The 18,283-nt window shown below is 42.8% G+C and overlaps 1 protein-coding gene across 2 annotated transcripts; it reads right to left on the reverse strand.

Annotated features, from left to right (window-relative positions):
- Nucleotides 1-260: 260 nt before the first annotated feature.
- Nucleotides 261-18,186, reverse strand: LOC115137883 (SH3 domain and tetratricopeptide repeat-containing protein 1-like). Of its 2 annotated transcripts, none has more exons than XM_029674161.2 (20): nt 17,339-18,186; nt 15,729-15,779; nt 13,885-14,015; nt 13,137-13,242; nt 8,494-8,637; nt 8,045-8,243; nt 7,842-7,918; nt 7,483-7,678; nt 6,787-6,917; nt 6,588-6,629; nt 5,048-6,433; nt 4,680-4,849; nt 3,908-3,976; nt 3,557-3,680; nt 2,879-3,059; nt 2,644-2,794; nt 2,439-2,561; nt 2,200-2,350; nt 1,728-1,924; nt 261-1,403 (listed from the first exon to the last, which is right to left on the reverse strand). In XM_029674161.2, exons 1-20 carry the CDS (start codon nt 17,493-17,495, stop codon nt 1,071-1,073), a joined length of 4,119 nt encoding a protein of 1,372 aa, XP_029530021.1. In that variant the 5' UTR covers nt 17,496-18,186; the 3' UTR covers nt 261-1,070. The 2 variants fall into 2 exon arrangements, with proteins under 2 accessions (XP_029530021.1, XP_029530020.1); XM_029674160.2 differs by having other exon boundaries at nt 6,582-6,629.
- Nucleotides 18,187-18,283: the final 97 nt, after the last annotated feature.

Genomic DNA, 18,283 nt, shown 5'->3' on the forward strand with positions numbered 1-18,283 from the left:
TGGACGGTGATGAGCTTGATGCTCCTTTCCAATAAATATCAAGGGTTTTATTCTGGTGACTTGATGATCGACGTTTGATAAATACAAATATTCTCTCTCTTATCCATAATAATCTCATGATGTAGACTACCAGCACAGCATACCTGCACTGGATCTGCCACCTGTTGGCTAGAGTGCACGTGCCCAGACCAGAGGAGGCACATTTTCTATTCAACTCAACTCAGTAGAGTAAAAAAAAAGAAAAATGCCATGGAAACACATTGACTCTTTCAATTTTTATTCATTACATGAAAACCTGAGCGAAAAAGTAAATTTTGTGTGCACTACGTCATCACGCATTGATTTTTTATCTACAACAAGTCCGTTGGGTGGAAACACCACTGATGGGAAAATGTGCATATTTTCATTATGCAGATTGTTGAATATTCGCATGAAAATCTTTGAGCCGATTGGATGGAAAACTAGCTAATCATACAAAAAAAGGCATTGACGGCTTAGCAGAGTGCTGACTTAGGATCAGTTTTGCCTTTTGGATCAGAATAAATACGACTGTATGGACAGATCCTAGATCAGCACTCCTACTATGAGACACTGTGGATATGGGCCCAGCCGCGCAGTCCAAGTGGTCTTCACTCTCACAGAGCAATTCACTCCACTGTAACCTGCAACAGCTGGACCTTCTCCATTATCTTCTCTGACTTTTTAATAGAGATATCTTTCACGATTCATTACTTTCACCATGACTTAACTCATTTCAGGTCATCAACTGAAGACAATTATAGATATTCAGTCATTGCTGTATGATTCTATTCTAAGTGATATTGTTCAGTAAGGCACAGAACACTGATTGGCAAAATCACATTAACACATCTCAGCAGTTCAAAAATGACATATTTAAACCGAAGGCCTACAACGCCCACTTGGCACAATATCCTCCAACACCCATAAACTCTCTAGCCTGAGTGCCAGTCTGTTTGTGCTATCATAGCAACTCCTTGTAACTCATTGTCATGTTTTGCTTGACAATGAGCATTGGAGTTGGTAAGAGCACAAACAGATCTGGGTCCAGGCTATAACCTCTCCCCTCTTCTCACTAACTTCAAACCAAGATGGCCGTTTGGCGGTGACTTATTTCTTGGTTCCTGGATGTTCACCCTGTTCGTCTTGTACTGTGACATACTGCTGAAGATCTGGTCTGGTGAGAGGTTGATGCGTCGTACATTGAGGTCGGAGGCGAACGCTCGTGCTTTCTGGTAGAAGAAGAGGGACAGTTCCCGATCGACCAGGAAGTTGTGGTAGATGGTAGCCAATCGGGTGCAGAGCTGGAGCTGGGACTTCTTGTTGCCGATGTCCATGGCTGCAGCAAGTGCTAGGTGGTAGTACCCTGCGGCGTCATACGGGTCCTAAGTGTCAAAGGTGAAAAGTTAGGGGTTAGAGGTAAGGTTGGTTCGGGTCAGTGGAGGAGTCGTTGAAGCCGTTTTGGTTTGGTCCATGTAAATCAAGCGTTATATAGCCACAATGAAATGGAAATTCATGCATATGTTTTCAACATGTTTTCGAGGGTTGGCATCAACTCCATCTTGACACGGAATTTCAATTTGAATTGCAATTCAAAATTTAACTTTTGGGATCAAATTTACATTTATTATAGATATGTATTTAAAACCTGAAAATACAACAAACTGTCCAGTCATGAATTCCATTGATTGATTGATTGATTTGATTACCTTCAGGTCATAGAATATAATGTCCCCCAGCGTCCGATACACCCTGACATAGTACAGGGTTTCCTCATCAAACTCCAGGGGCGTGGGGCAGAGGGAGAGGGCCTTCAGGTAGTAGTGTTCAGCCAGCTCAAACTGACCCAGACAGTGGTACAGAGTAGCCAGGCGGTGGAACGCCACACGCTCGTTCAGACGGTTTCCTATATGAAGTACAACCGTGGTTTCATTAGTTAGTATTTCTTCACAGAAAGAGCTATAGCCTGGGTGCACTCGTTTTTACTTCCTGGCACGGATTCTGCTGATGGCGGCTTTTTGTTGTTGTGGTAATAATAACTGTGATGTGGTTGTTTTTTCCTGCCAAACCTTACTGGAATGCACTGACTGTAATTCACTCTGGATAAGAGCATCTGCGATATGTAAATACATATTTCTATTGGAAAATACAAGCAAGGACTGGCTCTGTTGTGTGTCCTACCCAGTTTAACACTGATGTCCAGGGCGGTCTGGGCGTACTCAACAGCCTCTCCATACAGCTTCATCTGCAGCAGCAGCTCCACCAGCTTGTTAGACAGTCTCAGTCTGACCTCTGTACTGCTGGTTTTCACCGCGATGGGCAGGGCACGGTCCTAACACACACACACGAGGTGGGTCACACACATACATACACCACCTCTGTCCTACCCCATAGAAGCAGTGTGTGCGTCTGTGTCGTACCCCATAGAAGCAGACAGCCTTCTCTCTCTCCGTTGAGCTGTTGAAGAAGACGTCCCCTGCTGCCTCCAGCAGCTGTAGGATGAAGTGTGTGTCTCCCGTACTCACCCCCACATCTTGGGCCACCTGGGAGGAAATACAAGAGGTAACATGTCAATGTAACTCTGAGTGACTGCTGTCTGCACTGTGCTATAGAATAGGTTCTGACCTGTAAATAAAGGTCCACCAGTTCAGTCTGGCCCAGCAGGTGGTATATCTTCCCAGCCTGTAACCAGGCGTAAGCCTCCTTCTCCCTCCGGCCCAGGTCTATGAAGATCCCCAGGCTACGCTTAGTGTAGTCCAGAGCAGACCGCCTAGCCCTGGACACAGAGATGGAAAGCATGGGGAATGTTATCATTTGCTGCCAAATAGATAGATAGAGAGGGACGGACGGACGGACGGACCTCTCTGTCCCCAGACTAAGGTATAGCTGGCTGATGGTCTCCAACACCTCTCCCTCCTGTCTCCTGTCTCCCCGGGTCACCAGCAGGGCCAGCTGATGTTCGTTGTAGATGATGCACTGGGCCTCATCCGGACACACTGTTCTGTAAAGGTGGCACAAGCGTCGCGTCACGCTCAACTGACCTGGGAGAGGGGAATAGAGCACGGAGAGTCGGATTAACAGCATCTTTCTGTTAGCCTACTGAGCTAAAGCCTCAACATTAGCCAGAGAAGTAACACATATTTGGGGCAGAAGTGATGAATCGGGTATACTGCAAATGAAATTCCTTCCATGTGTTCAGTATATAGTAACTTAATATTTAAACATTCAAATCTTAAATAAATACATTATAGAACTGTAGAATGCATAACCCATGTCATTTTAGCAGGGAAATATTCACGTATGAAAGATTCTGCATCTCGGTTTCGCCAACAAAAACTAACCACAGGCTTGAGAGTATTTCCTTTCCTTGGATCCAATACCAACGTTCTCAGAGGGTCCCCATACCTCCTAATGTTGATTCAGCTGATGGCTAGTGGCGAGAATAGTGTTTGAACCTGTATGTGAGCCATGTGTTCTCTAGCATTGTGGTGACACTAGGAAATTATGGTTTCAACAAAAACAAAACAAATGAACGTACTGTCTGAGTGGTTTGACTTGATAGCCATGAGTAGAGCCCATTCATAGTAGATCTTTCCTCTGTCCAGGTGTCTCTGGTTCACATAGTACTGTCCCAGCTCCAACAGCACGGTGGTAAAGTTCACCTTGAATAACAAAAGGTAACGACTAATGACAAACGTTATAATGTATGTTATATGGCTGTTATAAAGGCTTTATGAAAGCATTCATAATGACACCTGCACTAAATTGAAACGATAACAAATATGACATAGAACAAAATAAATAAATAAATTAGTACATTTTTTGACATGAAAAATAAATAAAATAAAGTTAATAGGCTAATAGGGATGGGTAAAAATAAAAAATGAACCTCATGTTCTTGTCCCTCCAGCGCTGACAACATCTCAACAGCTTCTGTTAGATGCTGCTCCGCTAACCTCTGAGGATGAAGAGACAGGACTGCTAATCTATCTGGAATCCTAATTAAAGTAGCAACATTTCACCAACTTTCCCCAAAATTAACTGATTTTCCGGGAAATCCCTGTTGGAATATTCACGGATTCTTTCCAAACAGGATTTCTGGAAAACCTGGGAATTTTGTAATCATAATTCATATATCAAATCAAATGTTATTTGTCACATGCGCCAAATACAACAGGTGTAGACGAAACCATGAAATGCTTACTTACGAGCCCATTCCAAACAATGCAGAGTTAAAAAGTTTTTTAAATTGTCTAAATAAAGAAAGGAAATAGTAACACAATAAAATATTATATTTCTGATCATATACCTTAACCCCAGCCTTCATATACCTTAGTCCCAGCCTTCATATACCTTAGTCCCAGCCTTCAGACACAATAACCCCAGCCTTCATATACCTTAGTCCCAGCCTTCATATACCTTAGTCCCAGCCTTCATATACCTTAGCCCCAGCCTTCATATACCTTAGCCCCAGCCTTCATATACCTTAGCCCCAGCCTTCATATACCTTAGCCCCAGCCTTCATATACCTTAGCCCCAGCCTTCATATACCTTAGCCCCAGCCTTCATATACCTTAGCCCCAGCCTTCAGACACAATAACACCAGCCTTCATATACCTTAGCCCCAGCCTTCAGACACAATAACACCAGCCTTCATATACCTTAGCCCCAGCCTTCAGACACAATAACCCCAGGTTAGCTTCTGCTACTGCCCAGTTAGCCAGGTCCTCACACTCCTCACACACATCAATGGCCGTCTGGTAGCTCTCTGCTGCCCTCCTCAGGTTCCCCATGCTTCGCAAGGCTACACCCCTCATGTTGTGGACCAGTCCTTGAGATGAGATTGTACTTCATTAATCTCTAATGCAAATTAGTTTGTCATACTTACAGCAGTAGTAAATAAACGATACAAATACTCACATATTTTTACAATAACACAAACAAGCATTACAAGATATCTACAAAAAAAATACATATGTAGAGGTAAGTTCAACAGTATAGTATGTGCAAAATAACAACTTAAGTGTACCTTCCTGTGGGGTAGTGCAATGTTCTGGCATGGAGGCCAGCACTGAGTCGAGGACGTCTAGAGAAACCTCTGGTTGGCTGTTACAGATGTGGAGCCATGCTAGCCACACAAGGGCGATGTTTCGTTCAGGAATGCTAGAGGTGCCCGATGATGATGATGGCGCACAATGATGGTCTATGAGAGTGTGCATGGAGCGTACGGCGTGACCTAGCATCCCATGTTCCTGAAACAGCTGGGATAGGCAGAGTGTTAGAGCCTGGCTTAGAGTGTGGTCACCAGTGCCACCGACTCCATCTAATCGCCCAGTGAAGGAGAGCGACTGGCTGAGATATGGAGCCACTTGAGCCGGAATGGCGACGTCCTGCTTCCGGATCCCATAGAGTCTGTCTGAGTTCTCCAGAACCAGCCCCATTCCATTCAGACAATCGGCTAGCCTAGCAGACGGATGCATCGTGGCTCTCCTGGCCGAGCTGACACAGAGGTGAGGGAGGGAGAGCTGGCTGTACAGCCCCGCCAGGCTGAGGTAGCCATGGCTGGGCACGACGCTCCGGACACCAGGGGGCTCCGCCAAGAGAACCAGAAGCCTCTCCAGGAAGGGAATGGTGTCCGCCGCCTCTCCTCGCCTCCAGTGGAGCTTGGCCAAAAGGAAGCATGCTCTGGCTTCTGCCATTTTATTGTGACTAAGCACCGCCTTCTTCAGGATAAATTTTAGAACTTCTGAGTCTTTCTCCACTGTCGAGACGCAGTAAGGGATGCCCATTAGCAGCGCAGCGATCCGCTCCGACAGAGCCAAGTATTTCTCTGTATTTTTCTGCATGAGATAGATCACCGCTAGGTTAGCGTAAATGCTAGCTAGCATTAGCATGTCCGTGAAGATGTCTCGAGGGATGCTAAGGGCCTCCTCGAAGTAGACGCGAGCCTGGGAAAATTTTGATCGTCCTGCGCAGAGTTTCCCCAAAAGGAAACAGAGGCGGCTCTGGGACCAATGGAGACGCATCTTCCTGGCAGTTTCCCTGGCAACACCTAGATACGCCACTAATTTGTCAACGTCGTCCGAGTGGCCAGTGAAAGTGGCGAGGAGCCGTTCCGGAGTTTGGCCATAGAGGGCGCCAAACTCTGGCTTGTAGTTGCTGCCACCCAGGAAGGATAGAAGAGGAAGGAATTTCTCCTGGTTGGTGGTGGTGCCTTCCTCAACTGGTTGGATGGTGAAGTGAGGCCCGCTGGGTAATGTAGTCTTAGAGGTCTCACTCTGGTCCTCCAGAGTTCCATTTGTCGTCACAGTTGCATGAGGCACCTTCGATTTCATCTTCCCGTTTAGCAGAATCTCTTCAATCTTCCTCCTCAGTTCTGCTTGTTGGTGAGCGTCCATGTTGCCTTGGGAACCATCTGCAAGACATTAGATGAAGATCATTATTTATGATTTTGTTGACATATGGGAAGAATCAGAAAAAGGGAATTATTTGAAAGTTTTCCAAGTTGAGAAAAAAAATACTCAAACCCAATAGTCCATAAGTACAAAGCAAACAATAAATACCCCTACTTTGAGTTGGTTCATTTGGAGAATCCGGTTGAGCAATCAGATCTGGAATGAAAGCAACAATTAATGAATCAATATCAAAACAGACCGTCTTTACACAGTAAGCAAGTCAAAGAGAGCAAAAAATAACAACAAGCTGTACTTGCTGGCAGCTGGTCATCACCAAGAAAAGCCCCTGAGCAATTCCCAATTTCTGTCTCACCAAGTTTGTAGACGTGTCCAACATCATTCTGGTTGATTTTTTTCAGTAAGGCGATTGTCTCCTCTTTAATCTGATCTTCTTTCAGGTTGAAAAACAACCTCTCTTCTTTCTCTAGGAAAATGTCAGACGCCCTAGAATGGAGTTAATAAAACTAAAGGTCTACTAAATTCAGACAAGGTAGAATGAGAACACTTTCTAAAAGGAACGTGAGGAGCTACGATGTGGGTTTGAACATATAATTCAACATGGCTCTGAAAGCATTGTCCACAGTGTGCCTTTGTACATTTACTGTAATACACCCATAGAGATAAACCAAGTGTGCTATTATTGAGTTGCGCCCCCTTTCCTCTCAGAACAGCCTCAATTCATCGGGGAACAGACTCTACAAGGTGTCGAAAGCATTCCACAGTGATGCTGGCCCATGTTGACTCCAATGCTTCCCACAGTTGTGTCAAGTTGGCTGGATGTCCTTTGGGTGGTGGACCATTCTTGATACACATAGGAAACTGTTGAGTGTGGAAAACTACACTTGAGTAGCTGATACCATCGAGCTGCATAGTTGCTGGCATACCAATCACCATGTAAGTGTTCTATTTAATTCTATGAATATATCACTACTGTATACATGATGACGCAGCTAATCTGATGCACTTAACCAGTTAATCAATATATAACTCAGCAGAAGGACACACTTACTCACAAAGGCTATCGGCCGGTCTGACCAGTGTTGTCATCACCAATCCCACTTCTCCTGTTCTCTCCAGTCTGCCAGTGAACCACTCGAAGCACGACACCAACAGGCCCACAATGATGATGCGGTCGCCCTGCTCCATGCTTAGCTCGTCTGGCCCACCGGCGTCATACTCAACAGTGGCCACGCAAGAGCCAGTGGCTAGCATGGGGAGAGAGAGGTGGACAGGAGAGATTCATTAGAATTTTAAAGTAAGTTTAGACTCTAGAATTACTCCACATAACTCTAATTCTATGAGAAAAAGGAAAAGTGAAGCCCTTAGAATTAGGATTGTCAAGTGGAATTCAAACAAGGTTCTTCTTACCAAACTGGCAGGGGAAATCACATGCTGGCTTTCCACTGCCAACTAAGATGTTCTCCGCACATGATTTGAGGAACCATCTATAGGGCGGAACAGGAACGAAATATGTGAATGAAAAGGTGAAACTTGGAAAATTAGCAGTATGCTTCTTCTTCTGTATTGACTAAGAATGATATAGCTAAGTATACACTAGGCAAAGTACTGACTGGTGGAAGGGGATGACGGGCTCCATGGCTGGTTTGGGTTTGGTCCCCCGGGCTCCATCCCCCAGGGAGAGTACGGTCCACCCCGAGCCCAGGAACGGGGGCTCAAACAGGGCGATGTCCCCCTGCTCCAGGTAGAGGTCTCTACCAGAGGTGGAGCTGTCGAACATCTGGGTGGAGCTGCAGCTGGCGAACAAGGAACCTAACAGAGGGGGAGATTTGTCATACTTTATTTGTGGGTATAACTAAATAACTAATCATTTGTAGCATTGTAATTAAGAGTATAACATCTCATAACAGCATAACATGGATACTCAATGTTCATGTGATCTGTATGTGCTGACTTTTCAAATTAAGTGCTTCTGTATATTCTGAATACACCACAGTGAATGTGGGTACCAAAAGCTGTCGAAGTCAGATATTTTCATTCTGTGAGTCACTGGGCGAGTTACCCTCTTGCATGAGGATGCCTTTGTACATGAGGTTGAGAGTCTCCTCTTGGATAGAGATCTCTATGGCAAAGTACTCCTGGTCCAGAGAACTCAACCAGAAGTCCTGGTCCAACAGCAGGTTCTCCATGCACTGACCCAGAAAGCCTGGGGAACAGAGGTCAAAGGTCAGATGTCAATATGTCAGAGGTCAGTCAGAAGTCCTGGTCTAGAAGTAGTTTATGTATTGATTTCAATCGGAGATATAAAATTTCAGACCCGAACCTGTTCAGGCCCGGGTCGGGTATATCGGGTCCACCCGAACCCGTGAAGACCTCTACTTTGTTTGGTATTTATTAGGATCCCCATTAGCCGCTACAAAAGCATGAACTACTCTTCCTGGGGTCCACATGAAACATGATATAGTACATAGTACAGAACATTATTAGTCAAGGACTGAAATACACATACATTTAAAACGTGACATAGAGCCTATGTCATGACTGTCCTGTGAGGATCCAAATAGGTCAGATCAGCTTTGCAATAAATAACTTCAACCAGACCCCCTCTCACCCACAGAGGGGGAGGAGGGAACTGGTGGGGATTAACACCTCACACCCTGTCGTAAATCAAGGACAGAACATTCAGACATCCCTCTCTAAATTCCCTCAAGGAATGTACTTTGTTTTAAGAAGAGTTTTCGCGCCAAAAGTCTAACACGTTCAAAAGCAACTACTAGAACAATATTTCTAATATAGAATGTGGAGATTTGTCAGAGGCGACCTAAAATAACACTAATGTCGGTTTGGTTGTTATTTTGTGATGTCATTAAAATATTATGAAGGAAATACTGTAACTTGGAAAGTATACATACGACATGTACAAAGTTTCCATCCTCTGCGTTGTGCATGCTATATGAAAAAGTATTAGTGTTTTTGTTAAGAGAGGGATGTGATTTTAGAAACTAAGAGGAAATTGTTTCTATAACTGTGCACAGTAAGTAGTCACCGCCCCCTTGATTGAGGTCAGAGAGTGTCAGCCTGACAGAACCGCCCCTTTTGAACAAACTATAAAATGATGGGTTAAGAATTTTCATGTAAATACATGATTGCTTACTCCACGCGGGTGGCGGTTCCTGTGCCGCCACCCGCTTGGAGTAAGAAATCAGGTGAGAGTAGTTTCCAAATGTACCAACGTTAAGTGTCTCGGTCCCACTCCCTCTCTCCATGTCTTTTGTAACAAGTAGCCCTATTGTTGTCAGTCCACCAGGGACCTGTTTTTAATGTATTAAGTGTGTAAATGGTAACACAAGATAAACATAATTAGCTAGTAAATAAATAATTAAATCAATTTGCGTAGTACTGAATCTTACCGAGTAAGGCTCGGGTTTTTGCAGATGCAAAGAGGTTACGACTGTTCAGAATGATGATATGATACAAGGTTATGATTAATAAGTTGACTGTTAATAGATGTGATAGGTAAAGACCTTTAGAGTTTAATTCGGGAGATGGTAACTCTTTAAATAACTGCTCTCGTGGTGCCCCAGATCCTAATGAGTTAATTGTTACATGATTCATTTGATCGGGTAACAACACAGTTGATTAGATATATAACAGTGTTCAGATTAATGTTAAAAGTCAAGTCACGACACCTACATATCAGGACATGCACACAACATCTAGGTCTAATACACAGTACAGTGCAAATTACAATACACTATAAAAATGTATGTGTCTCGTCACAGTCCCCTTTGTGCTGTAAGGTGTTCTTTTATCTGTTTTTTAAAAACTGGTTTAATTACTAGCTTGAGTTACTTGGGGTGGCAGAGAGTTCCCTGTAGTCATGCCTCTATTTAATACTGTGCGTTTCCCAGCCTCTGTTCTGGACCTGGGGACTGTGAAGATACCTCTGGTTGCATGTTTTCTGTTGTGTGTGCCAACTGCTTGAACAGACAGTTCGGTACCTTCAACACCTCACACAAAGACCAATAGTGATGCAGTCAACTTTGAGCCAGGAGAGACTGACATGCATGTTACTGGCACTCGTTCTTTGCCACACATGACCACAAAGCTGGGCAGTAGTCCAGGTGCGACAAAACTAGGGCCTGTAGGACCTGTCTGGTCGACTGAGATGTCAAGAAGGCAGAGCAACGCCCTATCATGGACAGACCTCTTCCCATTTTAGCAACCATTAAGTCCAAATCTTTTGACCATGATAGCTTGCTATCTAGGGTTAGACCCAGCAGTTTAGTCTCCTCAACTTGCTCAATAGCCACATTATTCAATAATAGATCCAGATGAGGTTTAGTGTTAAGTGAGTGATTTGTCCCAAAAACTATGCTTTTAGTTAGAGATATTTAGCACCAGCCTATTGCTAGTTACCCATTCTATAACTGACTGGAACTCTATGTTAAGTGTCTCAGTTATTTATTTTCATGCTACAGGCGACATGTATACTGTTGAGTCATCAGCGTACATAGACACACAGGCTTTATTCAAGGTCAGTGGAAGGTCATTTGTAAAAATAGAAAACAAAAATGGCCCTAGCCGGCTGCCCTGCGGTACACCACACTGAATTTGTAGAGGCTTCCATTAACGAAGAGAGAGAGAGAGAGGATTCCATTAATGAAAACCCTCTGTGTTCTATTATAATTGTAACTCTATCCATAATAAAGGCAGAGGATTCAAATCCACTGAAGTCTAACAAAACAACTCAATCTTTTTACTATCAATTTCTTTCAGCCAATCATCAGTCATTTGTGTCAGTGCCAAGCATGTTAAGTGCCCTTTGTTTTCTGTAAAATAACTTGAAAAAACTACTTTTTCCCAGAAGTTTGCTAAGCACTTGCAACAGGCTGATTGGTTGCCAATTTGAACCATTTAAACACATTTTTTTTTAAACTAGTCAGTTAAGAACAAATTCTTATTTACAATGACGTCCGGCTTTAGCCGGGGTAGGCCGACGCTGTGTGCCACCCTATGGGACTCCCAATCATGGCTGGATTCGAACCAGTGACTGTAGTGAAGCCTCTTGCACTGAGATGCAGTGCCTTAGACCGCTGCGCCACTCGGGAGGCAATTAAAGGGTGCTCTGCTATATTTGGGTAGAAATGACCTCAGACCCCTCCATGTCTGAGGGCAAACGGCATCTTCTAGGCTTAAATTGAAGATGTGACTAACAGGAGTCACAATGTATTCTGCTACCAACCTCAACAATTGACCATCCAGGTTGTTGGCACCAGGTGATTTGTCCCGATAGCAACAATTCTTTTCACCTCTTCCACACCCACTTTGAGGAACTTGAAACTACAGTGCTTGTCTTTCATTATTTCGTCCATTATGCATGAATATGAAGACTCAGCATTTATTGTTTGCATGTCATACCTAAGTCTGCTAATCTTGTCAACAAAACAGTTATTCAAGTGGTTGGCAATATCAAAGGGTTTTGTTATGAACAAGCCATCTGCCTCAATGAAAGATGGAGCCGAGTTTGCGTTCTTGCCTATAAATGTATTTAAAGTACTCCAGCACTTATAACTTTCATTCATCTTTCTTCCATAGTATAGTTTCATTCTCCTTTTTGTTTAGTTTAGTTACGTGACTTGTCAATTTACTGTATGTTTGCCAGTCTGCTGTGTTGTCAGATTTATTTGCTAAGGTATTGCCTCATCCCTCTACTAAGGTATTGCCTCATCCCTCTCTGCCATACAGTTTTTCAATTCATAAGTTTGCTAGAGAGCATTTGAATGATCCAGAAGAAGATTGGGAGAATTTCATCTGACCATATGACACCAAAATATAACTTTTTGGTAAAAACTCAACTCGTCGTGTTTGGAGGACAAAGAATGCTGTGTTGCATCCAAAGAACACCATACCTACTGTGAAGCATGGGGTGGAAACATCATGCTTTGGGGCTGTTTTTCTGCAAAGGGACCAGAACGACTAATCCGTGTAAAGGAAAGAATGAATGGGGCCATGTATCGTGAGATTTTGAGTGAAAACCTCCTTCCATCAGCAAGGGCATTGAAGATGAAACGTGGCTGGGTCTTTCAGCATGACAATGATCCCAAACACACCGCCCGAGCAACGAAGGAGTGGCTTCGTAAGAAGCATTTCAAGGTCCTGGAGTGGCCTAGCCAGTCTCCAGATCTCAACCCCATAGAAAATCTTTGGAGGGAGTTGAAAGTCCGTGTTGCCCAGCAACAGCCCCAAAACATCACTGCTCTAGAGGAGATCTGCATGGAGGAATGGGCCAAAATACCAGCAACCGTGTGTGAAAACCTCGTGAAGACTTACAGAAAACGTTTGACCTCTGTCATTGCCAACAAAGGGTATATAACAAAGTATTGAGATAAACTTTTGTTATTGACCAAATACTTATTTTCCACCATCATTTGCAAATAAATTCATTAAAAATCCTACAATGTGATTTTCTGGATTTTTTTCTTCTCATTTTGTCTGTCATAGTTGAAGTGTACCTATGATGTAAATTACAGGCCTCTCATATTTTTAAGTGGGAGAACTTGCACAATTGGTGGCTGACTAAATACTTTTTTGCCCCACTGTATTCTATAACCATGTATGTTAAGTTAGGATTCAGAACTTGTGTATCATTCATGTAAATAAAAACCCCATACTATATCTAGTACTTATACTAGACGACATTACCCATTGTGTAATACGTGGTGAACCTCCATATCTCTTCAAATGTTTTGAATGTGACAAATATGGCGTTTTCTTCACAGTTGATGGAAACAAGCCGAGCTGATAGTTCCTAAAAGTACAGGAGAGGAGAACAGAGAAGAATTCTAAATGTACATGATTTCTCACAAACTAATGTATAAAGCAATGTAATATGTTAATAAAGTACACAATAAGAACAAATACAACCTGATAACACAAACACTTCAAATGCAAAACTGGTGATATGACCATACACAATGCATTCATTATATTCACTATAACTTTTCACGCTTGCGATAATTCCACAAAAGCTGAGACAAAGCATTGACAAAATGGGGTGTGACTGTGCTGAGTACAGTATCATAGCAAATGCATTTTTAGCAGCATATATAGATTACAGGAGTACATGTAGATTACAGCTGTACATAAAGATTACATGAAAATTACATAGGTTAACATTTATTATCCTGAATCTTTCCCTGGAGGCAGAACTGAGCGATTTCCACTAAATGGGCCAACTGCAAAGTCAAAATTGTCTATATATCGTAGTTCATGAAAACAAAAATGATATTTTGTGTCATCATTTAAGGTTAATATCAGGTTTTATGACTTTGTGGCTGTGCTAGCTACTGACCACTCTGCAGCGATGCCTCCAGGTCAAGAGTTCTGACAATAAATGCCAACCTGTGACAAGACTAACCTGGATACATAAAAGGTTAATAGAGTGTTATACCATGAAGAGAGCGTTGACCTCTATGCTGTCGGCCTCCAGGAGGCGGAGTTTCCCCCTCAGCACTTCCTGTGACCCCTCGTCTGCAGGAAGCTTGTCCGGCCCCTCCACCATGGCCAACAGCATGGGCAGCGCTGGAAACACGCAAGGACACGTTAAAAATCACCATTACAGTCTATGACAAGCTGAGTATGGGCAATCCTTCTCTAGTTAATGTTTTGTAGGAGAGAAGAGGTGACAGAGATACTCTGGTGACTTTGTAATAAACAATAATGCTATTTCTCAAAACACCACGTAGAAGTAATTCACTTCAGTCAGCAGTTCAAAAGTGTCGTTTGAGGTTTGTCATAGTTAAAAGACTAAAAACGACTCAGAACAACAATGTCAATATCCTGACAGGTACAGTACTAATACGGTCTCCTCAACTTTACTTCCCGTTTCTTTATTAACCAACGGCCATTTTGGACACAATCATCTCACCACTTACAGAAAAAACACATGATTTCACATGTGAAATTGAATGTGAAATCATGTGTTTTTGGAACACTTGATCACGTTTTCACATGTGTAATTCCATGTTATCACATGTTGCTTTACATGTCTCGTGTTATCATATTAACTTCACATACGATCATGTGATCACATGAAAACATGTGTTTTTGGAACACTTAATGTGTGTCCACATGACATTCATGTTGTTTTTCAGGAAGGGACTGGTCTGGTGACCCTGTGATTGACAGTGAATGACCCACAGAGATTAATCAATGACTTCAAAGTGGCTTTCTCAGGCCCTCTCAGGTCCAAGGTACAAGAATCATAGTTCAAATTCACTGTCAAATACATGATTTCTCCATAATGAGAAGTGAATTTCCAGCCTGGTCCCAGATCTGTTTGTGCTGTCTTGCCATCTCCTATGGTCACTGTCACACCAAAAGTAACAATAACCATAGGAATTAGCAAGACAGCACAAACCGATCTGGGACCAGGCTAGTGAATTCTAGTTTAATAGCATACAGGCTACTGCTTTCGTGAGACAAGAGAAGAAAGAGTGCAGAACACACAATAACTGCAGTAAGTTGTTTATTGGTACACTAAAAACCACAGTAGGAATATACAAAATATAAAAACTGCTTCCTACTGAACGAACATGAAACTCTTAACTCATAACTTATATGATTGTAATATGACCCAATGTCACCTCGCCTTTTTAATGGTTGACTTTGAGTCTGCAGTCATAGCGTGGGTCAAACCACTACAGCAGTGCTCAGTGTGTTGCGCTCAACCTAGCCTGGTCCCAGATCTGTCTCCATTGCTGTCATTATTGAGTGACAGGGAGTTGGCATGATAGCATAAATAGGCTGGCACTCAGGCTACTCTCTACCCCTATGTTGATACTGGAAGCATGAGGCTGTATGAAATAGCCTGATGGTTCATAGCAGAATGAGTCATTCAAAACTCACAGTTGAATCTTAGACCTCATAATGGCAAGAGAGAGAGTTAAACCCATAAACCATAACTTTACTCCAACTACCACAGCCAAACCCCAAACTCTCCCCCCTTCTTTTGGAAATACTGTGGTTGGAACCTTCATTAAATTCCATTCTGTTAAATTCTGAGTTTCCACAATGAGAATGAAGTGTCTGATATACATACATTGGACGATTGAAAATGGAAATCCCCCTTTCACTGAAAGGTGTCATATTTCTGGGTCTGTATTAATACAGTGTCTCAGGGTATGATCTAGGATCAGTTTAGCCTTGTAGATCATAATGAATAAGATTACATGGACCAGTGGGAACTGATTCTAGATTAGCCCTGTAAAGTAGATACAGTTATTAGTTAGTCACCTGTTGGGAAGCCGTCTTCGGATGTGCCTGCTCCTCTGGAGCTGGAGCGCTCTGCAATATACAGACATGTTCATTTAATACTGAACACAGTATGTATGCTACTTTGATCGATTGTAAGTAGATAAACAAAATAACCTAAAAATTAAAAGGTGACAGGCCCAAAAGTTCTTTATTGGCCTTTTGGCTAGTAGCTGAAATGTCCTTTATGTGTTTATTATGACAAGAGCAGGAAAACATATGATCCCTAGTTCTCTACCCATGTTTCCTGTGTGTGCTATCGCTTTCACACACACACACACACACACACACACACACACACACACACACACACACACACACACACACACACACACACAGAGGGAGACAGGAGGAAATCTGTCAAGTTCTGATTTCATAACAGTGTCCCCAACTAAACAAGAAGGAAGAATTGAGAGAAAGGGGGCAGGGTCACAAAACAGACCACCATAGATAGAACTGAAACAACGATCACGTTGTCAAATAACCCTCTTTTAAACTGAGCTTGTATGACTAGCACAGACAGTGTCACCAGCAAAGCACTCCCACACAATAACACCTCCTCCATGCTTTACCGTGGGACATACCCATGCAGAGATAATCCCCCACACCGCGTCTCACAAAGACACGGCGGTTGGAACCAAAAATCTCAAATTTGGACTCCGGACCAGAGGACAGATTTCCACCGGTCTAATGTCCATTGCTTGTGTTTCTTGGCCCAAGCAAGTCTTCTTATTTGTGTCCTTTAGTAGTGGTTTCGTTGCAGCAATTCAACCATGAAGATCTGATTCACACAGCCTCCTCTGAACAGTTGTTGTTGAAATGTGTCTGTTACTTGAACTCTGTGAAGCATTTATTTGGGCTGCAACATCTGGGGCTAGTAACTCTAATGAACTTGTTCTCTGCAGCAGAGGTAACGCTGGGTCTTCCTTTCCTGTGGCGGTCCTCATGAGAGCCAGTTTCATCATAGAGCTTGATGGTTTTTTCGACTCCACTTGAAGAAACTTTCAAAGTTCTTGAAATTGTCCGGATTGACTGACCTTCATGTCTTAAAGTAATGATGGACTGTCGTTTCTCTTTGCTTATTTGAGCTGTTCTTGACATAATATGGACTTAACCCTTATGGTAGACTTCTGTACACCCCCCTACCTTGTCACATCATAACTGATTGGGTCAAACGCATTAAGAAGGAAAGAAATTCCACAAATTAACTTAAGGCGGCAGCACACCTGTTAATTGAAATGCATTCCAGGTGACTACCTCATGAAGCTGGTTGAGAGAATGCCAAGAGTGTGCAAAGCTGTCATCAAAGCAAAGGGTGGCTATTTGAAGAATCTCAAATATAAAATATATTTTGATTTGTTTAACACTTTTTTGTTTTCTACATGATTCCATATGTGTTATTTCACAGTTGTGATGTCTTCACTCTTATTCTACAATGTAGAAAATAGTAAAAATAAAGAAAAACCTTTGAATGAGGTGTTCTGAGACTTGACTGGTAGTCCTAAAAACAATATCACGGTATGCTACTACTGGAGAGGCAGATTGTGGATCTGTGTGTCATTTTAATGTCACTTTATGGATCAATGACTCACCCATTTTTCTACTTCTGGTCCCCTTTTTTACCGGATCATGGTTGTGGTCTTCTGCTGAGAGCTCTCTCCGGTAATGGCGAGTGCTAGTGTCCATACGGTTAACCACCGCCACGGGTTCCACCTCTTGTTCCGCTGTTGACGTAATTAACTTTTTCATGTTGTAGCCCTACTTTAAACTCCCCGAGCGAAGCTGGATATCATGAGCATCTGCACCCTGCTCGCGCCGTGCGCACACTATCCATGGGTACGTCACAAATGTTTACTATCACTGTCGAAGAGGGCGTGAGACGTTAAAACCGCTGACTTAGAGATGCCTTGTAGAAGAATATCAATATTGTGTTGTTACTTAATGGTCCATAGAAGCGTTACTTATTCCAAAGTCAGATCTTTGGTGAAAAATCGGTGATTGTCATCCGTTGTTTTGCTTACAGAGGATTTCCCAACTCCATCAGAATTGTTCTGTCCTGTGACGTTTGGCACACGAGCTGCTCCAGTGTGCCATCGGTGCGAAGAAAGTGCAGCTGACTGCAGGGAACAGGTTAATAATCGCTGACTGAACAAATAACGTTTCTTTCTTTTCTTAAGTCCACCGCGCTGTTCTGTCAACAGAAGGAGTTCGCTGTTGTAAATATAGGCCATTGACTGGGAAAGTTGAACTGTTTTCTCAATCCTCAGATACATTTTTCCAGAAGTTTGAGTGCTAAGTGTCGTATATACAACTTTTTCACTTTGACCTCATCGTGGCATTCATAATTCCTTGCTATTTCAGCTATTTCCTATTGAGAAATTGAAAATGCTACGCGCATGCACGCACGTAGCCTACGTGTACGTACATAAAAACACAACTGCTTAGGCCTATTGATTAATGTAGTCCTATGTGTAGTCATTTATCCATTTCCACAGTCAGCTGCTGCGTACTCTAAAATAAGTGTCCTTTGCCCAAGC

This window comes from Oncorhynchus nerka, linkage group LG12 (genome assembly GCF_034236695.1).
Source record: "Oncorhynchus nerka isolate Pitt River linkage group LG12, Oner_Uvic_2.0, whole genome shotgun sequence".
In the NCBI taxonomy this organism is placed as follows: Eukaryota; Metazoa; Chordata; class Actinopteri; order Salmoniformes; family Salmonidae; genus Oncorhynchus; species Oncorhynchus nerka.